Raw genomic sequence first — 27,984 nt, forward strand, 5'->3', positions numbered from 1 at the left:
TGGACTTTGCAGAGCTAACAATTCTCACAGCAACTTATAGTGCCAGGATTATAGGTATCCCCAAACTCCTTTCATGCATTCCTTGGTGTCCTGTATTGGGGGGAAAAATCAGCATTGTCTTTCCCTGGCATTTGAAGATAAGAAGCAGCATGAAAAGCATTCGTTCAGCCTGAAAATAGGCTTCATATATCTCTATAAACAAAAAATGCTCACATAAAGAGGGCAAAAAGAAAATAATCACTCTGTTTAAGTATACAATACTATTTGCATCAGTATTCCACTCAATGTAGCATGGCTTTGTTTATCAAAGGGTTGCTTTTCCCTGCTGCATAGGATCAGATTCTATGGAGAGTTAACATATTGTCATGACTAGCATTCATGGATGCATATAATTGATTCAGAAAATACACACTGCTAAAGTTTTAGCAGAACAGAAGCACTAAAATTGTAGAATTTATAATGGTCAGTAAAAAATTATGACTGTTAAAGTCTTTCCTCAAGAAATAGGATCTTGATCTTGCAGCATCCAAAGGTGAAAATGACTTGCAGACATGCTGTGCTTCTAAGATGGTAAGTGGAAGTACAGGGTGAAATGGAACTCAGAACTGTGGGAAGGGAAAGCAGATAATCCCGGCATCATGCTGCTCTCTTAAACTGCTTGGGAAGGCCTGGACCCAGTCAGATACGGATCAGCTGCTTCACAGACTTGAGGTTGGGCAGTGGAAGCTGTACTCTGAAGTGCTGCAATCTTCTCCAAATCATAAAACCAATTTTCTGGGAAGATTTATCTTTTTCAACTCCAAGTTCAAGAGAAAGCTGTGATTGTCATTTTATCACTGCATTTAATGTCAGAGCTTAAAATATCAATTGTGCTAATCAACCTAAACTCTGACAAAATCACAATCTGCAAGAAGACTGACCCAATTCTGCCTGTGCAACACAGACTAATGTAGGTAAGTAGAACTGTAAGACCCAAATGACTCAAATTGAATTACAAGAGGCTGAATGGTCTTATATTTTGGCATATACGCAATTAATTCAGGTACCTCATATTATTAACATACATATGTATACACCAGAGGTGGGTTCCTACCAGTTCGCACCTATTCGGTAGAACCGGTTCGTCAAATCTACCGAACCGGTTAGAAGAGGTTCCACTCGGAAAGCAGGCCACACCTACTGAAGAGGTTCCAAAATTTTTTGAAACCCACCACTGGTCCTTGGATATGATTATTCTACACTATCATGCTCATATTTATAAAACTCAGTGCCTCTGTGAAAGGTAAGGATGACTACTGTGTTTGTGGTGCAATCAGAACATTGCGTGTGTTGAAGTTATTTTAATGCAAACCAAAGATGCCTTTTAAAAAACAAGTTTACATCATATTCTTATGCATGCCAGTGCTGTGTGTGAGGTAATTTAAGATGGTTCTGACAAGTGTCGTCGGCATCTTCATATCCGGTCACATGGGCAGCAAGCTACTCCCACAAAGGAGGCCACACCCACAGAGTAGGTTCGAACAATTTTTGAAACCCACCACTGGTATACACACAAAAAAGTGCATAAAAAAGAACTGAACTATACTGAAGTATATTTACTGAAATTTACCTCTTTCAATTTAACAAAGGTTGCCTACAGCTAAGTAAAAATGTATTCAGTACAACATAATTACCTATTCACACTAATTCTTTCCTATTCAAATTCTAGAAATTAGGAATATCAGAACAAAGTCTAGCCAACGAAGGTATAAAACTGATAAAGATAATACTGTACCTGGTAAATCAGAAAACAGCAAAATGCACTCGTTGAAGCCATTGGAGAGAAGACGATCCCTCAGCTGCTGTAGGATAGCCACTCCAATGCAGAATGGGAAGGAAGAATTTCCCAGTAGTAATGTATCCCACAGATGAAAGATTTTGTGCAAAGGAAAGACATCTGCAAGGCAGCCAGCAAAGAAATATCAATTGGGGGAGAATAAGTTTTCAAGTTTGTTTGTTTTTGTAAATAGGTAATCAGGCAACAAGCACAAGAGAGTACAAGACTTAAACAGATTTCTTTTTTCTTCTTCCTAGAATGCAGATGGCAAGAGGAGATTCCACAATAAGTATAAATGAGAAGAGCCTCTAAAGCAGGGGTCACCAAGCTTTCGGACCTCAGGGACCACTAAATTCATAATTTTAAATCCTGCAGAGCACTAATACGATCTGCCCAATGACCGGCTGGGTGAATGTGGCTAACTCGATATCACTCATGTCAAGGGATGCCTCGCCAGCCTGTCTGCCACTCCTCAACTGCCCGCCTGGGCTCCTTATTACCCCAACAGGAAGTAGTTGCTGGAGCTAAGCAGCCACCATGAGAAGAATTGGCAAAACAGCCCAGTTCAAATTGGATCTGACCGAGAAAGAGGCTCAGCAGAAGCAACTCACTCAGGACTACAAGCATAAGCTTTCCAAGCAGAGGGAAGACTTGCGGGAGTGCAAGGCCAGGTACCAGCGCTTGGAGGTGGTCAGCCAGTTCCAGGTCATGATGCAGTCCCATTGGAACAAGGTCCTCTGGCTCTTTGCCACCAGTGGCACTTCCCCCCAGCCTTCGACCAGGAAGCCGAAGCAGACCGTAAGTCAGAATTTCTGCCCCCTCCAACCCACACAAAAAGACCCTGAAGGGGGAGACTCTCTGCAGCAACACAAACATTCACTGCACGTATCCAGCCCAGGAGCCGTAGTTTGAGGACCCCCAATTTAGTGCAATATAAAAAATGCAAATAATTTTTTGCGGACCATCAAAATTTTCTCGCGGACCACCAGCGGTTGGTGACCACTGCTCTAAAGCAGTTTCTATTGTGTATCTTATTTTAGATAGCAATGTATGGTACTATGCAAAAGAAGGGCCAAAGCATAAGGGTTTTAACAGGGATATTCATGAAAGCTATGGCCCAATCATATCTGAACTGCAAAATGTACTAAGGGATAGTTTTAGCAGGCAGCAAGGAAAAGAGGACTGAACAAACAAAACTTGGGTAAAAATTAAAAAGCACAAAGCACAAGATAAAGAAGACAACATACTTTAAAAATGACAGCAAATGTACATGTCTCAGGAAAATGTTGTAGGATTCTGTCGGTCATTGGGACCAGAGGTTTTGTCTTCTGAGTTTTCGGATTTGTGCTCAGGGAACATCTCTCTACCAGCATGTGTCACAGAAGTTCCCTGAGGATGGCTCCAGCACCAGACCAAAAGCTCAACTGTCCCAATGACCTACCATTCAGATTGAATCCTGCAACATACATTTCATCTATTCACCAAGTTTGAGTTTCAGTACAGTTCCATCAATGGCCAAAAAGGAGCATTTCATCTAGTTATTTATGATGTAGGCAAAAGCACATTATATCAATCTTTTTCTAGTAATTCTTAATGTGAAGTAGAGTAACACGAAAGAGCGTTGACAGGCAGGGCTGGGCAACTCTTTAGATCAGTAACTTGGAAAAGCTCCTTTTGGAATGGTCCCAAGAATGTGACAATAAGTATCCATCCAGGAGCACTTAGAGCTACCTCGTCTTCTCATGGGATCATGCAATGCCTTCTAAGGCTATCACCTTATCTTAAGAGAAGTCCTAGCTAATTTAAAGAGTTGCTTTTCCACATCTATTTAAGCTTCAGAGCATCTTTATGAAATCTGGATTGAGAAACACTGCACAACCCATGTCACACTTCAATTTAGGCATGGCTATCAGTATCAGAAAATACCTGAATTACTATTTTTTGAATACTGAAGATTGTTAGATGGTCCTGCTGTCTTCTTCCAATCCAGATACTTTGTTTAAAGTCAGTGCTACATTCAAGTAATGTGATTGTGTGTTTATTATTCTTTTTAATTTAAACTGATGCAAGGTTCTATCATTTCCTGATCTGGGCAATAATAATTATAATAATCAGTGGAATAGAGAAATCATTTGGAGGAATTAAATTTAATGTGAAGGACTTCCTTCCTAGTCCTCTGATATAGCTGGAATGAATTGTAAACCATATCTGCCCATTTCATCTAAACCAGGGACTTGCAGTTATTATCAGTTTTAAAACCAATCTTGATACTGTTTGCCTATTTCATATGAAATCACAACATTGATGAAGAAAAAAAGCAGAAATACTAGCTTCTAAAATTCTTATTTGGATAAAAATAAAGGGGAAAGTAGAAGTCATGGTTCAAACTCCTCAAGCACTATTTTTTAAACCTGGTACCCTCGGAACATGATGACATAAGCAAAACTGTCTGTTAATTCTGTATGTTGTAGTACAACAAAATACCCACTTTAATATTATTAATGAAATATATACTGTCACATACAGGCAGAAAGGTAGTGTGATCTGATAATCTCTCCACATGTTATTGGTTAAAATTAACATAACAAATAAATAGGGCCAAATAATTTTGTATTTATTTTAAAAATGATGTTCAATAATTTGAACCTCAATTCCTAGAGGAAGCCAAGAGGTTAATGTAGCACATTTCCTCTACAGCTGGTATTTTCTGAATTTAACTATACCATATTAGGCTAATTGTGATCAAGCCTCTGGGTAATGGTTACTTTATAATTAGGTATTTTAAATTTGAAATCATATCAGAATTCATAGTATGTGACAGTACTGTGTCATTTATAACAGTAGCTATTATAAAATTCACTTTTTATTTAGAAAAAATGCTTACTGTTTAATGTCTAGACATACAAATCTCATGTTAAGTATGAGCCATATTCCACATATTTATGGATGTCTGTAGGATAATTTCTAAAGAATTGTACATAATTCATTATGTACAATGAGCACAACACATTAACACAATTTTCAATATATATTTCTGAAGAACAAATTGAATATTTAACTGAACAGATAAAAGTAAGAATTTTGCGCAAAATGTGAATGGCAGATTGAGAAGCAAGAGGAGATATTCAGGGTGAAAATATATCATCCTGAAATGTATATATGACTGAAATAATTCTGTTTTGCACTAATATTGCTTTAAATGCACAGTTGTATTTATTCACTGGGTGAATAAAAAGCATCTTCAATGAGGGTTTAGTGCTTAATGATGATTATTGCCCTGAATTAGAGACTGCCAAATAAAAATATTAAAACTTGCTTGCGATAAAGAAGCATATACTTGTAAATGAAAAATGAGAAAAGATACTTACGTGTGAACATTGTAAGAAACCAAGGAATAGCATATAGCTATAACAACATCATGGGAGAAAAAAAAGAATATATTGTTAAGAGTAGATCATTGTAAATTTTCAATCACAGATTAGATTTGGAATTCTATAAATCTAACTTAGAACATGTATGAGAAGTTTAAATCAGTTTCAATCTCTATTATGATATCCCACCCAATCTAGAATTCAAAATTTTTGAACCAGAGTCTGATTATATTTTAGTGCTGCATATAAGATGTTCCTCACATAATGATCACTCATTCTGCAACTGTTTAAACTTAACTCTGGTGCTGAATTGATAAGTGTATTATAAATGCTTTTTCACAAATATTGTAATTATGATTTAAAAATTTATTCGCTTGAATTCGGAGTTTTTAAAATGAGCTTAAGCTTCAGAAGATCCATCCTATATCTAGATAGCCACTAACTGAGAAAAAGAGCTAATTCTGCTTATTCCATCCATCTTACTATTTCTACTTTCATCAACAATACTCTTTGGTATGGTGAGGACTTCCTACACTTTTCTTGGTGCATACTGCCCCCTACCTGTCCCAACAGGTATAAGCAAGTTAACAGCACTGCTCTCTTTTTTGCCACTTTGTTTAGAGAAAATTCCTCTATTGTCCACAACACAACCGGCAGTAATAAAGTGTGATCCATAATTAATAGAATACTTATATGCTTCTGCATTAGGATGTTCTATACACAACAATCCTGTGAATATTTTTTTCCAAAATTGTTCAACAGAGAACAATTTGGGAATACAGAATAAAAATAAGTCTCATTTTATACCACTGTTTTCTTCTGTATTTTTAATGGTTATATTTGATTTTTATTTTCAGGTGCAATGAGAGCTCATAAAAGTCAAGAGGTAGTGCCTGCCTGATCCTTAAATTAGGACTTCTTTCTTATAATTCCCAGGTCATTTCTAAAAAGAAAAGATTGTTAGCCACCCTGAGTCTCCCGGGAGTAGGGCGGCATACAAGCTAAATAAACCTAACCTAACCTAACCTAAGATTGGACACCCTGCCTGAGCAGAGGGCTGGACTAGAAGACAGACCTCCAAGGTCTCTTCCAACTTTGTTATTCATAGATAAAATTAAGTTGTAGGGAGCATACAGGGAACATCCTCTTCATGCAGGAGGAACCAACAAGATTAATCAGTGTTTCATATGACAGGATTAATTCTCAAGCATGAAAATAGTATTGCTAAGTGTATATACTTTGATGGATTCTGGAAATATTTTGTTGAAAATCCTATCAAATGGCAGATCTTGCAGAATTTGGCCGCTTGATAGCTGCTATCAGCGTTTGGTTGATTCTTGCATTGAATTTGTTTTGGACCATGGTACGTGGATATAGATTATATCTATATTCGAGTTTTCCCCCGAATGCCATCTCTCTGCTTAACTAATTCCCAGAACACTGCCAATAATTTACTAAGATTGTATTACTATTATTCTTCTCTTCCATCCTAGTATCTATCTCTCCACACTTATGTCTATAACCATATTGCTTGTATCTTTCAATTTATATTGTTTTTGTTTCCTAGTATGATTTGATAGCTTATTAGTAACCTTGATTATCACTAAGTGTTGTATCTTTTTATTCTTGATGAATGTATTTTATTTTCCTTATGTACGCTGAGACCATGTGAACCAAAGACAAATTCCTTGTGTGTCCAATCACACTTGTCCAATAAAGAATTCTATTCTATTCTATTCTATTCTATTCTATTCTATTCTATTCTGTTCTGTTCTGTTCTGTTCTGTCCTATCCTATCCTATTATTAAACCTCCTGCTTTTTCTGCGTGTATTAAAATATATAAGCTGCAGTGGCGCACTGGTTAGAATGCAGCACTACTTCTGCTGATTACCGGCTGCCTGCAATTTGGCAGTTCAAATATCACCGGCTGAAGGTTGAGTCAGCCATCCATCCTTCCAAGGTATGTTAAATGAGGACCCAAATTGTTGGGGGGAAATATGCTGACTCTATAAACCGCTTAGAGATGGCTGTAAAGCTCTGTAAAGCAATATATAAGTCTAAGTGCTATTGCTATAAAAAGCATTTGCACTTACATCTGGGATGAAACCTATTTCATTGAGGTGGTTACTCAGTTCAGGATCATGGAATGCAATCATCTGGGAGAATACCGTAAGATATTCTGGAAGAAAAATAAACAGTAAGACTATTCGGAAATGATTTCAGCAAGAATTCAGCCTCAAGGATTTTGCTTTATGGAATCACCGTTGCAGCAGAATTCCAGGAAAGAGTTAACAAACTCAAAATATTTACTCCTAAAATAATTCACAGCAGAGAAACAAAAGCACAACACCACCACAAGGAACACTATAAAAACTATGAATAGTAACACTATCAAAGTAAGAGATCAATGTGTAGCTTTATTAAAGAAATTCAAAACAAACTGTATGCTGCAATTCAGCAACTGCGGCTGTTTTAAGTTAGTAGTTAGATGCAGTTTTCGTATTTTTTTTTAAAATTGTGGTATGGTACTTTCCACTAGATATCAAAGCAGATTGTAAATTTTAAACTATAAAAAGATAATAACATGTATATAGGTTTTTAAAGGCTTATTTTAAATGAGATTTATAGCAGAAAACCTACCTTGAATAACATGAGAATTATCCTTTAGAAAGAAATTATAGAGATATTTTGGTATAAAAGCAGACATGCAGGAATAGGCCAAAGCTAAAAAAAAAAAGAACCAGAAAGAGAGTCAGCTTTTTATCCAACCATTACAATTTTTAGAACAAATTGAAAACAATGTTAGTCTGTTCCCATTAAATAATTCTGTAAAATTTACAAATACAGGTATCCTTGACTTACAACCATTCATTTAGTGATCATTCAAAGTTACAACATCACTGAAAAAAGCGACCTATGACCATTTGAAACACTTGCAACTGTTGAAGCATCCTCACAGTCATGTGATCAAAATTCAGATTTGGCAACTTGCAAGTATTTATGATGGTTGCAGTGTACTGGGATCATGTGGTCAACTTTTGCAACCTTCTGACACACAACATCAATGGGGAAGCCATAATTCTTAACAACTGTGTTACTATCAATCAATCAATCAATCAATCAATCAAACAAACAAACAAACAGAAGAGAGCTGGAAGTTAACAGTAACAGAGTTAGAAGTTACCTTGGAGGTCATCTAGTCCAACCCCCTGCTCAAGCATGAGATCTTATACCATTTCAGATAAATGACTGTCCAGCCTCTTCTTAAAAACCTCCAGCAACTATAACTTCTGTACTGTGCAAGTTGTTCCACTGGTTAATTGTCCTCACTGTTTGGAAATTTCCCCTTAATTCCAGGTTGCTAATGTTGTAAAATTTCTAACTTAACATCTAGAGTGATTTTACTTAATAATTGTGGCAAGAAAAGTTATAAAATGGGGCAAACATTCACTTAACAACTGTCTTGCTTAGCAATGGAAATTTTGGCCTCAGTTGGGTTCGTAAGTCAAAGTCCACCTGTAATTTCAAAGATTAAGCAAACTTATAAATACACTACAGTTGGATACAGATTTAAATATATATAATATAACAGAACATTTATACTCTTATCAGTAGAATTTAACAAATTTGTCTCAGTCTAGATCCAAGTCCCAGAAATCCATACTGGAATTGCAAGAAACGTTTATGTAATACATAAACTACCATTCATAGACCAAATATGAGAAAACAGCAATTAGCTGAAGTACAGATTTATCTGATTTATCTGTGCCTGTCCTTTATCTTCCTGTCCTGTCCTTCTCTTCTCTCTTTCTTTCTTTCTTTCTTTCTTTCTTTCTTTCTTTCTTTCTTTCTTTCTTTCTTTCTTTCTTTCTTTCTTTCTTTCTTTCTTTCTTTCTTTCTTTCTTTCTTTCTTTCTTTCTTTCTTTCTTTCTTTCCTGTCTGTCTTCAATATGGTCACCTATTCACTGAGTGATTCTGGGTAGCTAATTCAGAGTTAAAAACACCTGACTAACCTAAAGCTATCACACCTCACATGCTAAAAGGGGATCCAATAATACCTTGGCTCAATATTGGGAAAAGGACCAGGAATCTCAATTGGGGCAATCTGAATCTCAAGGGAAGTTCTCCCACAGGATAGGCACAGTGACAAAAATGTTCCTGACTTCCATAAGATGACCTTAGTTAACGAACTAACCCAGAGCATGCCAACCCTATTTGAATGTGTTAGGTGGGCAAGACAACCGGAAACAGACAGTCGTGCAGGTATCCCAGCCTTATGCCATGTATTGTGAGCAAACTCATGAATTGCTCTATAACAGAGCTGTCAAACTCACGGCCCGTGGGCTGGATGCGTCATGCCCATGCCTGGTTTAGTAAAGGAAAAAAAGTTCTGATACATTATGTGACGACACCCTGACACTGCACATTTGACACCCGTGCTCTATAATATGCATGAGCCTAGTGAAACGGAAACACAGAGCTAATCAGGATTTAATCACTGCATGCATGAATTCAACATTCATAAAGACAAAGCTTACCTTCATTGTTGAAATTCAGATACAGGAAAGGCGCACAAAGGGAATCAAGACCTACAAGGAGATATATTATGCAAAAATATTGCTATGAAAAAACAACAATCCACGGAGTTTAAGAATATCCAGAAGATAAAGATGCAATTATATAATCAAATATTCTGCAGAAGTTATTTACAGATATACCGTAGGCTACTTTCAAAACTATCATATGTGATGTAGTCACCAAGTAAATTGTTAAATAAATCCATGGGTTTGGAGGGGTGGCCATTTATGCCTACCTTCTGAAAAGATTCATATATCAAATAAATCTATAATCAGAAATTTGGAGCTCAGTCTGGTCATACTTCCAAGAAAACTCAATGGTCTCTGTCATGAATACTAGAGCAGGTTCTTTGAAAAAAATATGTTTCATTCCAATAATCTGGATCATTCTTAGTTCTAAGCCAAAATGTGAGATATGGGGCCCTAGCCATGGGCTTGAGAACAGTTCTTCCAAGATATGCATAGAATTATATTCGGGTTATGTGGATAGTGTTATATTTGAATATTATTTTGTTTAGCCATTAAAATAGCACTACAGTTCTAACTAACAAAGAATACCTGCCAAATGTCCCCACTTATCAAGACATATGACTGAAACTCAGCATTCTTGCAGGGGGAGGGGAGATCTTCATTCCATAAGGGCTCCCAACTCTTCCTGGGACAAGGGTAACTTCCACTCTGGGAAGCTCATGAAACCTCAGCTCTTCTTCAAGGCCTTTGGGATTTGATTGATGTGCAGCTTCTATCCCCAGAAATCTTATTATTCCTTAGCTTGATTGCATTCTTAACTGCAATTATATTCTATAATAGTTCTATTATACATTATTGTTTTATTTTGTTGTATGGACTTTGGCTGTTCCTCTTGTACACTGCTTAGAGTCAATTGACCAAAGTAGTATATAAATCTATATACATCAATTATTAAACTTACTCACTGAAAGCAATGCAACCCCCCCCCCCTCTTTCTCTTAGAATGAATTAAGAGCAATTAGGAAAAATATATATAAAAAATATAATTGCTAGCCACAAGAGCCAGCTGAACTAACCTTGCCAGTATACAAGATCAGGATGAGAAACTACCCAGGCTTTCAAAACCCGCCTAAATTTTGCATGGCCTTCCGGCGATGACAGTAGTTCATCATACTGATGACAGCGAGGGATGTCAACTTCAATCTACAATGTAAGCAACAAGAAGGAGCATAGGACAAGCCATAAAAAGAGACTAGATGCCCAATCCCTCTGCATTTCTACAGTTCAAATTAGTGTGAAAGAAGGCTTATTCTAGGCACCAAATATCAGGCCTGGGAACATTTGGAAATGCCATTTTCTAATGAGTATAAATCCTTTAAATAGAAACACAAGGTAGGAAAATATAAATGAAAAGACTCACTACCCTGTTTTCCCAAAAATAAGACCTGCCTGGATAATAAGCCCTCCCTAAAATATTTAAACACATGCACAGCCGGTCCCCGCCATTTCCTGGGGGAGAAAGGGGGGAATATGCTCCACGCGCCCTGCATGTACCTGCCATCCACGTGGAATGGCCTCGTGGAGGCCACTCACGCAAACCCTAGCTACCACTACCCTTCTCTTAGTGGCGGCCACAAAAAGAGTGGCAGACCCAGCCACGGTAGGGCTGGCAAGAGTGTGCCAGAAACAGAACTGTCGACCCTCTCTGGATCAGCTGATCAGCAGGCCAAAGTTAAGGGGCCTCCTGCACCTCAAAAATAATGTGACCTCCCTGAAAATAAGGCCAGGCGCTTATTTTGGGGGTCAATAGAAAATAAGACCCTGTCTTATTTTTGGAAAAACATGGTAAGTGTTCCTTGGATGCTAACTGAATGCTGTAGTTTCATAGTTTACCTTGCAACAGTGCTCAACTCTTATTTTCCCATCAAGATCAATTTGTATTTCTAATCCTCATAGCAATGGACGTACAAAGGACCTAATAATGCTGTCCCAAACTCTCCATAAACTTGAAATATAATTACTAGGACATTTCCCTTGCCCCCAATTATAGATTGAATTGAAACAAGAGCATCTGGAGTAATAAAATCCTATTATATGCACTTGACAGAAGATCAAAAGGCAGAGTTCTGTCATAGGAGAAATATGGGAGTTTATTTGCCTTTCATGCATAATATTCAATTTTAAGATTAAAGTCATTACTATGGGGAAATAAAGACAACATGAAACCAAGTTTTTTTTCCTTTATGTTCTTACATATGGGGATGCAGATGGGGATAAGCTAGAAATAGGTATAATTTCATGGCCATCACCATCATTAGTTTTATTACAGTCTTTCAACTAATAAGCTCAAGAATAAAACTTTGTAAATATATAATATATTGCAGGCATAGAGAAATATAAGTTCTCCATAAGTTTAACAAAAATCTGTTTTATTAATTCTATTCCTATAGGCTATAGCAGATCTTCCATAGCTAAATATTTAAAAAGTTACTGAATAAATGATACAACTCCAATGATTTGACTACATGTCATACTGTATTATAGAATGGGCTCTTACACAAAACATCTATAAGACATGTCAACCTTCTGATTGTTTAAGAGGCGGTTATGGTGCTTCTCATTAGACACATTTTACACACAAGCTTCATTGATTACCACTCTTGATTCAGTTCAAAGTGCTGGTAATTATCTACAAAGTTGTTCATGGCTTGGGACCAGGTTACCTCCTAGTATTATCTCTCCATATTTATATCTCAGTCCTGTTAGATTTGACAGGACAAGTATTCTCCAGGTCCTGGTCATCAGGGTGTATCATCTGGAAGTGTTTCTTTTCAGTTTTGGCACCCATCTCTGGAACAAAAATCCGTCTAAAGACTAGACTTGTCTTGACCCTGCTAACTTTTCATAAATCCTTGAAGATTTGGTGTTGTTATGGAGTTTTGACTGGGTGGTTTAGCCTGTATAATGGTTTATTGTTGTGTTGGCTATTCTTTTTTCATTTTGGCTGCTGTATAAGTTTATTTATTAGTTAGGGGTGGCTATATTAATTTGAAAAGAAAGAAAGAAAGAAAGAAAGAAAGAAAGAGAAAGAGACAGAGGGAGGGAGGACTGGTTAGAGTACAAATGCACGGGTCATACCACGTAGTCCAAACTTTACCCATGTTTTCATTCCAAATATGTTAAACAGAGTAATAATAGTTCCGTTGTGATGGAATTTCTACAGTAGCAATGCTATTTTATTAATAAATAGTATTAAGTAGTATTTGGAAATAATTCAATGTGTCAGGCACAAAAAAATCAGAAAGCAAGATGGTTCAAATAACCCTCTCTACACGAATCTGAATTACTAATGGTCAAAGTAAATTGGAAGTAGATAAAAAGTCAACAGAATTCAAGTGGACTGGACTTGCATCTCTTGTAGGAGCGAAAAGACTGATGATGCACTTGACTCTTCCCTTGGGCTCAACTCGGTTATCTCCTACACAATGATTCCAAAGGCTTATGACACTTACAAGTAACAAAAATCTTACCTGTCTGTCCGTAGGAATAGGAGTGTCCTTATCAATAGAATCATATTTTGCTTGAATATCTCCCTAAAATGAAGATATTGTAAGTTTTAGTGTAACACTGCCAAACATTAGAAACATCTCAGAAACAACCTACAGCCTATGAAAATTACATAGCATCCCTGTAGCACACAGATCTACCAAAGCTCTACAGAACATCTTAATTTAAAAAAAAACCTTGTAGTCCAAGAAGAAAAAAACAGGAGTCATCTACAACATACAATGTAAAGACTACTAAATAGCCACTATATAGGACAAACAGAGAGAAGAACAGTAGTGTGTATTGATCATCACAACTAGCAGTCAGACACCATGATGAAAACCTCTTTAATTTCACAATACATGGACCGAGTTAGTATAGTTTCAATTGACAAGCTATGTGCAGCCTAGATCAAGATAATTTTTAAAATGGTAGATAATTCCTAGAAGCTTGTCACTCAAGATAAATCAGCCACCCACAGGCACATAGAGATAAACAATATGTACACATCATTCAAAATAGACAATTAAAAATGTTTTTTTTAAAAAGACCAGAACACTTCCACTCAAGCAATCAACAGCCATATGTAAGTGGGATTATCACCAGTTTTAACACCAAATAAATACAGTAGCAATAACCTAATCAAGGAATTTATCAACTGAGACAAACAATCAAGCAGTAAACAACCATCTACTCAAAGAAATACCAAGGAGAAGACAATTTGCCACCAACACTGACAGGACAAGCAAATCTTTCGCATAGATGTTACCTAGTCAGGTAATGAAATGTCTGCAAGCAAAGCACCAAGCTCAGAGAGCACCAAGGACTCCACTGAAAGAATTAGTTAAGTCTCTACTAAGAATTTTATTTATCCAGAGCTCAAAGTACCTCAAAGAAGAGATGTTAATCAGGAGTGCAAAACTGTAAATGTAGTTTAGATAAAAATTCAAAATGTCAGCTACTATCCCTACCTATGTTGTATCATTGCTACAGTCTCAGGCCAAAACTGCAGATTCTACTTTTTCATTAATATTTTGTAGTCAGTTGTGATTTTATGTGTACAGGCTAATTTCCAATGTTTTGTAGAAGGTAGGGTTGGCATATTGCCTAGACAAGAGAACAAAAATCCTTGCATCTTTCTTACTCTTACCTCTACTCCAAGTAGTGCTGCCCAGGTTAAACCTCTCATTAGAGGTGGAATATCAACTCTGGCTTCTTTCCAAATTTGATTTTTTTTATAAGGATAGGCCTAGAAATAACATATCGATCTTGTGTTAGTAATACTTCTATACTTTTAATAGGACCTAACATTTCAATGCTGTTAGCCTTTTGTATTTTATAATAATTTATATACATGCTGTGAAAGATTCTATAGATCAAATGCATTGATGGATATCAAAAAAATATGAATATGGCTAATAAAATTCATGGCAAAATTCATCAAGGGAAATTAAATAGATAAAACCAAGATTATGATGGCATTTGAGGTTTTACTAAACAACACACCTTTAGTAGTCTGTCAAATAGGACAATCCTGTTTAGCTGATATTCAGTATCCCTCTCCCGAATAATAAGAGGAAGTTTGGCAGCAGCAGATAATTCGTTGTTACTATTTGAATGGGGTATATTTGACTGGCTGAAAAAACCCAGAGAAAATAGTTCTTAAAGTATTATCTCTAGACTTAAACAACAGAAGTAATCATAAAATAAACTAGGAATGAAATAATTGAAATCATTATCTTGTGTGGAAAACAAATCCAATTTTCTTTTTATGAACTAGAGCTTGATTAATTTATCATAAAATATCTTTGTATAAGAATATAATACAAATACACTATATTGCCAAAAGTATTCGCTCACCTGCCTTTATTCGCATATGAACTTACAGTATTTAACCTGTGATTATGTCTCCCCGACTGAACTGCTGTTAGTATTTTTTCCCCCTTTGGATTCATTGTTGAGTCACTGACACTGCATTAGTGCCCATAATGTGGCTAGATATTTCCTTAGTCTACTCCATGCTTCATTCATTTTTATTATCCTACAGATGCATATCAGTTAAAACATGACTTCTCCAAATTAATGACTTTTTTCATTATTCTTTGTGCTAATTATAGTTTGTCTGGATTTTATCAGACTGATTTTCATTTATCTGTTCTGTATTAATATGAGTATTGGGTAGAGAATTTGTAACAGTTGAGGGGAGCAGGTAGTCCTGTAAGTAGCTCGGTTCTATGGTATCTAAAGCTTTAAAGGCAATAACCAGGAAACTTGCATTGCACCTGAACATCTATTGGGAGCCAATATAAGTTCATATGCGAGTAAAGGCAGATGAGCGAATACTTTTGGCAATATAGTATACATTGTACTATGTAATGTTATAAAACATAATACAACTACAATTAATCACTGCTCATGGCTGATCTACAGGGATCAATAGATGCATTAATAAACTTTCAGAATTTCAATTTCTTCTTTCTTCAAGCCCTACTATAAAATATTTTACTGCTTCACAAGCCTGATTCTGGGAACAACATTAAGATACTTCTAGATTTCATAGGAGTAAATATATATGTTGAAATTAACAAATTAATCTACACTGATTTGCAGTAGATCTACTTTAAACTCTGGAACCATTAAAGACTCTTACACATCTTATTAATTTTATCTCTAAGCTAGTATTTTGCTTCCAAAGCGTCACCAGTCTATTTCCTAGGAATCTGAGAGATTTCTATCCTCTCAAACAGAAAATTTGTTTTATATACTTACTCGTCTTCAAGCAATGGATAAAATGCTTCTCCACCAACATCTTTCAATCTCTAAAAATAATATAAATTTTCAGTTAGAAAAATATCCATTTAACATAGCCGAGAATTAACAAAACAATGCTTTATTATTTATTTATTTAATTTATTTGCTGCCTGCCTTGTTTTGAAACTACTCTTTTAATACAGTAGTTTGATCTTGGTTCAAAAGGAGGGTTGGATTGTTTGTGGCAAACACAGCCAGTATGTATATGCAGCCTAGGTGGTTGAAGACGACTTCAGAACCTTTCCCAAAATTCTGGAGCTCATGCAAGGATCAGTGTAGCATATTTATTCCATGATACTATCAGTGCAAAGGAGGGAGACTTGAATGGGAAGATCTTGAATGGGAAGTACTTGTGTTTTGAAAAAATATAAATGTAGAAGGCAGGCTGGTTAGTTTGATATTGTTTATGAATAGTAGGAGGTTTAGGGTAGGGTTGGAGAGAAACACTTCATTCTGGCCTAGGCTTTCCAAGAGCATGAAGCAAATACCTTGTCCTGACAAAAAAAAAACCTTTTATTAATTTACTGTGAATTCTGCTCATTCACATTTGGCAAAGTATTCCAAAGGAGGATTTACAGTCATAGACCTTATCTGGCTTGGAGAGCTGCCAGGCTGATATCTGCAAAACTTGGCAAGGAGTCTTGGTGAACCACGAACCAATTAAGCAAACTAATTGTCTCCTGCAAACGCCACTCCTCTTTTATTTCCTCTGGGAGGGGCTGTTCATCGTCCACCTGTGGCCTTACTCCCAAGTCGACACCTGTTCTTTAGCTGTTCCCTTCATCTGGCAACTCTGCATGTGCGCACACTGGGAGTAGGCTCCAGATATTCATCTGCCTCACTGATGTCTGACTCTGAAGGCAGCTGATAGCTGGCATACGGCTCTGACCCCTCTCTGTCTCCAACACAGAGTCCTCATCAGAGCCTTCCTCAGACTCCAGGACTGGCCCATGTTTCTCCCCCAACCTCCTCACTGTCCGAATCGGCTGCCAGCTCTGCGGGCTACTGGTGGGCCATAACACACTTTTAGAAGGATTAGAATTTCAGCAGGCCCTCCATGCACTCCCTAAATATGCTGTGGATAAATATAGTTAAGATCTCAGGACTACGAAAGGAATGCAATGCAAAGATGAGTCTCGTTGTGCAAGGCAAAGACCATTCTAGTAATAATGGTTACAGAACTTAAGTCAAACATACGTATTTAAAATAGATAAATGATCCATATTCTATTTCAAGGAATCATAATATCTTACATTCCTGAGCTGACAGAGTGATAGTGTCACAGTTGTATCATCCAAAAGGAAACTTCTGTCACGCCCTTGTCCAAAACTCTCCCCATCTTCAAACAAAAAACTAGGAGTAAAAAAAGAAAAGGAAAACAAATTTCAACAAAACAAGCAGTAGCTTACTTAGGTTTTTCCTCCCCCCCCCCCCGTTTCTAATAAAACTATACTTTCATTATATTTGAAAGACTTGATCAGTCTGCAGTTTCGTATATTTAGGGATATATTTATATTTACTCTGCTTCTGCTTGTTAGTTAACATAATTTACAAATAAAAATAGTATATTTGAGAAGTTGAGGTGCTAGTCAAAATAAGTGCAGTTAATTTTGCAAATGCAAACAATGAAAAAGTAATACTGATACGCCAACCATTTTAAAGTGAAAAACTCTTGATTTTCACATCATGTGAAATTAGCTTTTGTTGTTACACGTCATCAAATAGATAGGTGGGTATTTGATTTCAAGTGGTTACTTACCTACAGGCATCTATATTTTAATTTTAATCAAATTGTTTAGCTACATGATATTAAACAGGCAGCTAAGTAATTGACTGGGATGGGCGGCTATAGAAATGTAATTAAATAAATAAAATTAATACAATGAAATATTTAAGCTGAGGAATATTTTAACTGTGTGTGTGCGCAGAGAGCACCTCTGAAGACCTTTCTACAAATTCTCATTCATTTTGAAGGAAATAAAAAGTGCAAATGTAACGAATCAGGCAACTAGACCTTTAGACTATTGGCCCTTTTTCCTATTTAAAAGCCAGTTTCATGTTATCATTTCTATATTTCTTTCTTGCTTTTGTTCCCAAAAGCAGAGTGTTCTCCTTCCCCTTCCGCCTGTATATCTTACATAGGAAGTGTGCAGATGGGAGGCTTGGAATGAATGATATCCTTGTTGACAAGCTCTTTCTCCAAGTCACCTCCAGCCAAACACCAGAGATAATACACTTCTTCAATTGTCCTTTCTGCTAGGTAATCAGAACTTTCCTCTATTAATAGAATTCAACAAAGACATCTGTTAAACACAATTATTGTATCAATTGACCAGCAGCTTTCTTTTCCCTAGGTTGAAAATCATGTATTTTGAAAACTGAATGAAAAATTTTCAAATAAAACTTTTCCATGCGTTATCAAATAAAAATAATATTTTACTCACAAAGCAGGGAAAATGTATAACAGAAGGAAACCAGCTGGGCAATCTATTGGCTGCTCCGTAGGAAGAATGTTAATGTTTCCTTAACAATTTGTTAGCAATTCAATAAATACAAGAGACAGGACTCTGTTAAATACTTCATTTGTTCATAAAATGGATTTTATCATCAGTCTCTTATTATATATAGCTGTGGTGGCTCAGTGGTTAGGAGTGCAGTACTGCAGGCTACTTCTGCTGACTGCCGGCTGCCTGCAATTTGGCAGTTCAAATCTCACTAGGCTCAACGTTGACTCAGCCGGAAATTCCATCCTTCCGAGGTGGGTAAAATGAAGACCCAAATTGTTGGGGGCAATATGGTGATTCTGTAAACCATTTAGAGAGGGCTGTAAAGCTCTGTAAAGCGGTATATAAGTCTAAGTGCCATTGTTAGTGCTATATAAGGCAATATAATAGAATGCAGGATGAGTATTAAATTAATCCAAAATGTTTATGTCTGCTCCATAAACTATACTAAGAATAGTATACTGCCCACTTCTCCAATCCAGTGTGTTCAGAAAAATTCAACTTAAACCATCATTATCTTGAATTTAATGACTAATACCCAGGATAGACAGGGACAATAAGAACTATAGATCCCTGTAGAGGATGTCTGCCTAGATGCAATGCTTTAAGCATGTGTGCGATACAAAATGTTTTCTACTTAATACATCTGAAAATCTATTAAAACAACAACAACTTACCAAACAGAATAGCAATAGCACTTAGATTTATATACCACTTTATAGTGCTTTAAAGCCCTCTCTAAGCGGTTTTACAGAGCCAGCATATTGCCCCTAACAATTTAAGCCCTCATTTTACCCACCTCATAAGGCTGGAAGGCTGAGTCAACCTTGTAGCTGTTGAGATTTGAACTGCCAAATTGAAGGCAGCCGGCAGTCAGCAAAGTAGCCTGCAGTACTGCACTCTAACTACTGCACCACCAAATAATGTAATTAACTATTAATTCATCTAAAGTAGCATTATTGAAAAAGTCACAACTCTTTCAGATCTCATTTCCCTATCTAGAATGTATTTAATTGAAAAGGCTGGGGACGGAACATATCACTCTGGAATCTGTTGGTAGTTATGTTTTTTCATGTATGCCACCAAGCAATCATTTTCCTTACAGTTGGCTGTAGTTGGCTAACTACATAGCAAATATTTCATTAAAATCTATAGCCAGGGATTTCCGCCCACAGAACTAGAAATGAAACATTCATGTTAGCATCTGAAATCTGGAAATTATCAGGATACAAAAGAGTTATTAGTTATAAAGGGTTATAGGTCAAAGAACTTTCAGGAGAAAGAGGACAATACTAATAAACATGGATAAAAAAGAGCATTTATTCTTATATCGACTTTATTATATTTACAAATAGCTAAAGGTGGTGAACTTATCCAACACTCTTTCCTGATAGACTTAGACTCAAAATAACTTTATTGTCACTTTGAGTGTATGCTAATCAGCATACATTAAAATGAAATTTTGTTGCATACAGATCTCAAAGGGCCTCCCTCCACCTCTAATATACACTACATAAACATGGCCAAATAAATAAATAAATAAATAAACAAACAAATAAATAAACAAATAAATAAACAAATAAATAAATAATGCATATACCCACATTATATGACATGGAGAAACAACACAGTCTAGTTCGGATGTACAAGGTGCGAAAAACGAATCTTACATGTTTATCATAAAGAAAGGGAAGAAAGCTGTTACAGAATCTGGTAGTCCTGCTACAAATACTTTGAAACCTCCTCCCCGAAGGGAGCAATAGAAACGGACCATGAAGTGTGTGCCTGGAGTCTCTAACAATGCTTTGAGCTCTAAGCACATAGTGCTTATAAGCAGTATTCTGAATGACAAGAAGCGAGCTTACTACCATCTTCTCAGTTGTCCTTACCATTCTCTGTATGGACCTTCTATCTGAGGTACTGCAGTCACTTTCCCTACAACAGCAACCCTGTGAGATGAGTTGGGCTGAGAGGGAGTGACAAGCCCAAGGTCACCCAGATGGCTTTCATGGCTAAGGCGGGACTCATCATCTCCTGCTTTTTAGTCTGGTAACACTGATACTAGGGAAACAGCTGGGATCGCTTATCTTACCTTGAAATAGCTGATTAATATCCTCAGGAAGAGATAAATTAGCACATCTTAGATTAGGTGAGAAAAAACTGACAGGTGTATGGAAAGCTGGATATAAAGATGAGATTTCATTGAACACCGGATCATTCAACAATTTTCCAGGAGTAGGCCTGGTATATCAGAAAAAGGAAATAAAGGCAAACATATAACAAAAATCCAAACAATGCATACTATATATACATTCATTCCTATAGTCCTATGCACTTTTCCTTAGATGTAATATACATCTATATCTATCTATATACACACACATACCCCTTATTTTTAACAAACTACACTTTCTGTTTTCACTGCATGTATTTAATTAGCAATTGAAGCAAATCCCCCAGCATTATATTTTGCAAACTCATAGTCAATCCTCAAGGACACATATTGAGCCATGTTCACAAGAATAATCCATTTGTGAATGCAGCATGGATCAAAAGTAGACACATGACTCCTGCCTCAATGTCGCAGTAAATTAAAATTGATGGTATAATTTTACAACCCACCCCAACCCCCAATTCATGCTTTGCTGCCTCGTCATGGTTTGGCGCATATGTGTGCACTGCTACTGACGGTAATGAGTAAAAAAATGCCAGGAGCCCATTCCAAGTCTTCATCATACCAAAAGGGTCAGCCATAATGTGAAGGTCAGTCAGGCTGCTTAGCTAAATCAGGCAGACATTTATACTGGTCAGCAGTGATACAGGAAGAATTTGGGGGAAAGAAGATTTCTTTTTGAGAACAGGAAATAAATTTCATACTGTTTAAGAGAAGACCATGGTAAACCACTCCTGTACATTAAGAAAGCCACACAGGAATAAAATATAAAATGACTGATGATCTAGGGGCAGATGTTGAGACCCTCAGTTTGGATGGCGCTTCACCTACTACTGAGGAAAGCTGAGGATATTTTGGAACATTACTGTGATTATGATGTGTCTTGATTAAAGGCTTCAGGATACAATAATACAGGTAGTCCTCAAGTTATGACCACAATTGAGTCCAACATTTATGTTGCTAAGTGAAACATTTGTTACGTGAGTTTGCCCAATTTTACGACTTTTCTTACCACAGTTGTTAAGTGAATCATTGCATTTGTTAAGTTAATAACATAGTTGTTAAGTGAATCTGGATTCCCCATTGACTTTGCTTGTCAGAAAGTCACAAAAGCTGATCACGTGACCCTGGGAAACTGCAACCGTCATAAATATGAACCAGTTGCCAAGTATTTGAATTTTGATCACATAACCACGGGGATGCTTGCAATGGTCGCAAGTATGACAAATGGTCATAAGTCACTTCTTTCAGTGCTGTTATAGCTCTGAATGGTCACTAAATGAACTTTGTCAGTTGAGGACTACCTGCATAGTTGATGATGTTATCCATGCAGAAAAAGAAAAACCAAATCACAAAGACAGAATAACAATTTTGCATGAATGCAGGGAAACTCAACACAGCAAAAGATGAAATGAATTGACTACACATTGACATTTCAGACATCATTAATTGGAGATGGATGGGGCCTGGACATTTTCAATCAGAGATCTTACTATTTATTACTGAGGACATAAAACACAAAGAAGATGTCAGTGTTCCAAGAAATGCACGCATAGAAACCAGAACTCTGAGGCAGGCAAATTCCTCAAAGAACAATTTATTGGCTACATCATATTGGCACAACTGATGAAAGCCGACTCAGAGTTCCCGCTACTTTCATCTAATTAAAAAATAAAAGTTTCCCCTTTCCCCCCAAGTCACTGGTCACACTGTCCAATCAAGATGCTGGCTGGTTGCCTGGTTACTTCACTCCTCCCTTGGTCAGCCACCTATCAGCATGTCCTTGGTTTCCACAGAAAACTTTCTTGTTTTGACTATAAAACCCCATGTAGCTATTTCCCCATCTCCTTGTCCCTTCTTCTGCTTTGTGGCAACATGAAGCCTCCAAGATGGCCTCAGCCAGGTTCATTTCAAGGTTGAGAGAAGGAATAGCACTGCTTGCATAGTTAGTAGAGGTATAATAAGAAAGCTTCTTGAATATAATACAGTCAAAGATCAAAGAATATAAATTAGCAATGAAGAAAACTCAGGGAGTAGCTCAGGGATGAAATGGGGGGTCCTTGTTGCTCTCTGAGCTTGGTTGTTCTTCTTTCTTGGTTGTTTATTGTTTATGTTGGCAACACAACTTGCAACTCTACAATATATTTCTAGATGTTAACTAGAACTATAAAATGTGACTGAAGTCACGGTTGTTTGATATCTATTATTTACTTTTTGTTCCAAGTCTAAAATCTGCTTTATATGGACAAAAAAGCTGCTAGACATAATGGACATAAAGTTTTCAAAGTAGGCCTAGATATCTACAGTTTTCATTTTAGAAAATACAGAGCAACAAATTGTATATGTAACACTTGTAGTTTTGCTTTTTTTTCAGTCTAATTAATGTATTTGTAAGGTCACTTACCGTTTGGAAGGGTGGAATGTAAGACACTTCTTAAGTAGAGCTAAAATATTTTCAGGAACTTCCTAGTTCATAAAATATAAATTTCAATTTAGTCAACTCATTTATTGCGGCCGCGCGAGCGATTGTGGGTGCACCTCGTTTCACCCACATAACACCTATCCTCCGCGAGCTGCACTGGCTACCTGTCGATCTCCGGGTACGCTTCAAGGTGCTACTTGTCACCTACAAAGCCCTTCATGGTAGTGGATCTGGGTACTTGAGAGACCGCCTACTGCCAATTACCTCCACTCGACCAATTAGATCCCATAGATTAGGCCTCCTCCGAGTTCCATCTGCCGGTCAATGTTGACTGGCAACCACGCGGAGGAGAGCCTTCTCGGTGGCAGCTCCGACCCTATGGAACGATCTCCCCGTGGAGATTCGTACCCTCACCACCCTCCAGACCTTCCGCACAGCCCTTAAAACCTGGCTGTCCCGTCAGGCCTGGGGTTAAAGACCGTAACCCACCCGAATTGTATGAATGTTGTGCTTTTAATGATGTACTGTCTTATGTGTTAATCTGTTTGTTCTCCCTTCCCTCCGAATTGTAAGCCGCCCTGAGTCCCCCCAGGGAAAAGGGTGGCATATAAATAAACTACTCAAACTCAAACTCAAATATCAAATCTATACAGATTGTTTTATATGGTTTAACCAAACAATGGACATCTACAATAGCAATAACCATCCACAGTACATATAAATAAATTAAAGCCAATAACTAATCCAAGTTGCAAAACCTGGAGAAATTGTAATTGCCATGATGAAAAATATATAAATAATAGATTAAAAACTTAATAAAATAAGATCAATAAATGAATCAATATGGCTAATTAAAAGTTAAATAAATTAAGGATAGCAAATATTCAACTAAATGCTCTTTGAAAAGGTTCATGTTCCGTAACATTCAGACGCAGATAGAGCAAATCTTAATTCTAAAGAGACAATTTCAACAAGGCTGGAGTAACATCTGAGAAATGTTCCTCTGGCCTACATTCAAGTAGGGTATAGTTGGATGTGATATACAAACACTAAGCAAAACATGCCAAAATATAGGCACTTCCTTTCAAAATGAATTAAAGTGAAGTATTCTTCTGATTTACAACCAAGAACTGGGGTATAAATTATATCTGCTACACTTTAGAACTGAACAAAATCAACTAAATATACTGCAGCAGATTTTCAATCAATCTTTACTACGGCCACAGTCCATTACCCAGCAATTTTTTTCATTACATGCCAATTCAGAAAAAGCAGAAACAGTTTAATATAGCAGATAGGAGTGAATATCCAGTAACTGTGGATATTCAGAGAGTAATCAATCTAAGGATCAAGTAGTTTCTTTAAAGGCATTGTTATTAAATCTTTTGGTTTATGCTTCAAGAAAAAATCTACTATAATTATAAAAAAAACCATATAATTATGAGTGATAATTAATCATTGTGGGTATAAGTAAGAAATTCTGACCTTCAGAATGTCCAAGCATCCATGCTCCTCAGCTAGTACTGTTATGATGTCATCAACACATCCTGTATGTGAGAATGAATTATTAATAATTCTCAAGAAAACAGCAAATATTTTTCATGTTTTTCAAGATTTATGACCACAGCATGAAATCTTGAACCTATAAAAGCTTCTTCTTACATTCATAGAAATAGTTTCCCCCCTCTTTTACTGGTATGCACGTAATGCTTCTCTTCTATCTGGTCTCTCAAAAGCAAAACACCCATCCAGAAATGTGTGGAACTGAGATGCACAAAGTGGATAATCTAGCCAATAGAAGGATGAGTAAGCATTTTTGCTTCTGATTTCTATATTTGATTATGAAGGACATTATTCAAAACTCTATGTAGGCATACTTATCAGCACACCAAACTGGCTCTCTTGTATAAAAAAAATAACATTATTGCAATTATTCTATATTAGCTCTCATGTATACAAAGAAATAACATTTTTGCAATTATGCTACACTAACCAAAAAGATACAACATAGTATTTTTAAAGTGTCCTCATTTTATATTTCAAGAACCATTCCACAATATTCTCTCTTAGAAAACGTTCATCTCTAGGGAGAAAGCTGATACCCTGGATGTCAACAATTCACATAATAAATTCCATTCTAGTATCTGAGATCAAAATTATTTGATCACCTTAAGCACAACAATGAAAATCAACCTGTTTTTGTTTAATACACCAGGAATAGCCAACTTTTTCCATTTGTGGAAAATTCATAACTTTGAGAGAATATTCTGGGTTTTCAAACAAAATGACTGCTTTATGACATCTTCCGTACTTATAAAATGACTTTGGGCCATAACCAATAGCCAATATCAGTAAAAGGCATTTAACAAAAGGCAAATTGGTAACATTATTTTCTATTACTTCCTCTTTACCCATATTTTCTGCCATGTTTGTTTTTATATATTTTTTTCAGGGTAAGTTAGCACACTTCCAAACAAAGTATTGGGCATTGCCACTCATTATTTTTATTTTTTGACTGGGGGCCTAGTTTCATTATTGAAAATAAAGATGCTAGAAGTTGGTATTTTGCTCTGAAGCACAACAGCTTCCCACGTCTTTAGAATGAAAGAGTTGAGTAAAAATTTGGGTAAAGTTGCTTATATCAGTATTAAATATATATGTTCTAAAATATGGATGGTCTGATAAGCCTAAAAACTGTAGGGTGGCTCCTCTTTGTTCAAAACAGTAAAAAAATAAATCAGTTGTAGCAAATTTAAGAAAAGGTTAATAAATATTACATTGGGTAAGGCCACACCTATTTCATTTTAGTTGTAACTTTACAGGTACTAAATGTAGCTATTATATACAGGCCCAGTGTTTGCAAAAGGGATGATAAAATATCAATCAATGTTCAGAAAAAGGTTACAACACTTAAAAGAATAATGAAGGCATAGGTTGGTATATTTTGTAGGTAGTCAACACTTATTCCACTCCAAAACCAATGAAAGTTGTCTCACTGTCCTAATAACCTGCAGTTAAGAGCAATAATACTCTGCTGCATTTATGGGTAGAGCTCACTGAATGCATTTCCAATTTTCAGATACCACATTCCAGAGCTTGAATAATAACTCGGTACTCATTTGGGATTTTATGAGGCCTTCAATGATTGTTAGTTACTCACCAAGATTAAGTATCAGTTTTAGTCTCTCAGCTACATCCAAACTCTGAAACAGCTTTCTGCCCTAAAACCAACAATAAAAGGGGTGATTAATGAAGCGTTATTATGAACCGCATAGTCATTGTGTGTACTTAAATCATGTATTAACTGAAACATCCGTGAGGATAATTGTTGTTTTTAAACAGACCCCAGTAAAAATGTGCATAGGCCTAAAAGATCCGTATGCCTATCTCAAGGTTATGCTGAATTTCCTCTGGTCCACACCACAGGAGAAGGGGGAAAGTGCAACAACGGCAGTATTTTCTGGACATTAATTCTTGTCTGAATTTAAATGACTCAAAGAAAGTTCAAATATACCAAGCATGATCCCCAAATATCTTGAAAAAAGAGAGAGCATTTCTGAAGCTGGGGCTGCTCAGGTGTATTATCCTCACTAATGTTTAATGACTTTGAAAGTCCTGATGAAGTTGAAAGTTGTGGTCCAACTATGGTTCCCTCAAAAGCATAAAAACACATGTCACATACCATACAAAGTTCAAATAATATAATACCAAGAGACCACACATCTGATTTAGGTCCAGAACGCAAGGACTTTTCACTCTGTATGTAATCACTGCATTTAATAATTCCTTGTGCAATTACTTCAGGGGCCAGATATGATGGGTACCTAAAAATGAATATCAATTTATTAAAATAATTAAAAACCAAAACAAAATAGTAAGAGAATGCTGAGACAAATTATTCCTGATCACAGATATTACCTTGAAAAAGAACATTATTTATGTACCACATGGACACTGATTTTTATAATTTCTCAGACCCGCAACACTTTTTATTGTTTATTGACCCAGACAATGGGATAAGTTAACTTATTTTCAAACTATACTTCGAATTTTGTTAAACTGTTAAAAAATTATTATTCAGGAGCAGGTGATGACAAACAAACTTCACAACTCATTTGCCAATGCCTATATTTTTCTTTAATGTACAGTCATAACGATGACAGAAGAACTTTTTTTAAAAAAATGTATTCTGTCATTGAAGTCAATTTGAAGGTCCAATAGGTTTTACCAGTAAGCCATGGAAATTGAGAATTGACTTGGTACCTAAAGTCAAAGTCTGCTTTTAAAGGTCTAAAATGCACTACTGAGTCCACTCTAAAGGACAACAAGTCTTTTTTCCCAAGCTACTTATAGTTTTCAGAGTGTTCCTTCTATTACACAATTTCCTAAGTTGCTATTTTCTCCTTTTTTATCACATTAATATTATTTCATCATTGTTAACATGATTTCATTAATGCAAGAACGTATGTGTATATCAGGGTCTGTCTGTCTGCCTCTCTTTCTCTCTCACTCTCGTCGATGGCCCCATCAGAAACTGGTTTGGAGGAGGAAGATGACCCGGAACTGAGGCCATCAGACAGGGGTGACACGAATCCCCAGAAGTGTCCAGAAAACCTGGGAGATAAGGAAGACACAGACATGGGCCTGTCTAGAATCAAGAGGAGCAGTCAACTGGATTGCTGACCTCTTGCACTAACAGAAGCAGGGGAGAATCAGCTGCTGATTTTTAGCCTCAATCAGTGGCAACAGACTGCGTCCAATGAGGAACAGCTGTCGTAAGAATAATAGAAAGT

The 27,984-nt window shown here is 36.5% G+C and overlaps 1 protein-coding gene across 2 annotated transcripts in view; it reads right to left on the bottom strand.

Moving 5' to 3' along the window:
• Nucleotides 1-27,984, bottom strand: part of TBCK (TBC1 domain containing kinase) — an 89,440-nt gene that overhangs the window by 36,510 nt on the left and 24,946 nt on the right. For both annotated transcript variants that reach the window (XM_014062210.2, XM_087724182.1), the window contains exons 6-22: nt 26,874-27,015; nt 26,352-26,412; nt 24,677-24,738; nt 23,174-23,235; nt 20,689-20,837; nt 18,231-18,369; nt 17,346-17,445; nt 16,051-16,100; nt 14,788-14,917; nt 14,432-14,530; nt 13,266-13,328; nt 10,812-10,938; nt 9,727-9,777; nt 7,829-7,912; nt 7,282-7,367; nt 5,185-5,221; nt 1,775-1,936 (exon numbers count right to left, since the gene is read on the bottom strand). In XM_014062210.2, coding sequence (XP_013917685.1) covers nt 1,775-1,936; nt 5,185-5,221; nt 7,282-7,367; nt 7,829-7,912; nt 9,727-9,777; nt 10,812-10,938; nt 13,266-13,328; nt 14,432-14,530; nt 14,788-14,917; nt 16,051-16,100; nt 17,346-17,445; nt 18,231-18,369; nt 20,689-20,837; nt 23,174-23,235; nt 24,677-24,738; nt 26,352-26,412; nt 26,874-27,015 — 1,604 coding nt within the window. The remainder of the gene's footprint in view (nt 1-1,774; nt 1,937-5,184; nt 5,222-7,281; nt 7,368-7,828; nt 7,913-9,726; nt 9,778-10,811; nt 10,939-13,265; nt 13,329-14,431; nt 14,531-14,787; nt 14,918-16,050; nt 16,101-17,345; nt 17,446-18,230; nt 18,370-20,688; nt 20,838-23,173; nt 23,236-24,676; nt 24,739-26,351; nt 26,413-26,873; nt 27,016-27,984) is intronic.

Source organism: Thamnophis sirtalis, unplaced genomic scaffold (genome assembly GCF_051295495.1).
Source record: "Thamnophis sirtalis isolate CommonGarterSnake01/CBP01778 unplaced genomic scaffold, rThaSir2_p1.2 scaffold_10, whole genome shotgun sequence".
Classification (NCBI taxonomy): Eukaryota; Metazoa; Chordata; class Lepidosauria; order Squamata; family Natricidae; genus Thamnophis; species Thamnophis sirtalis.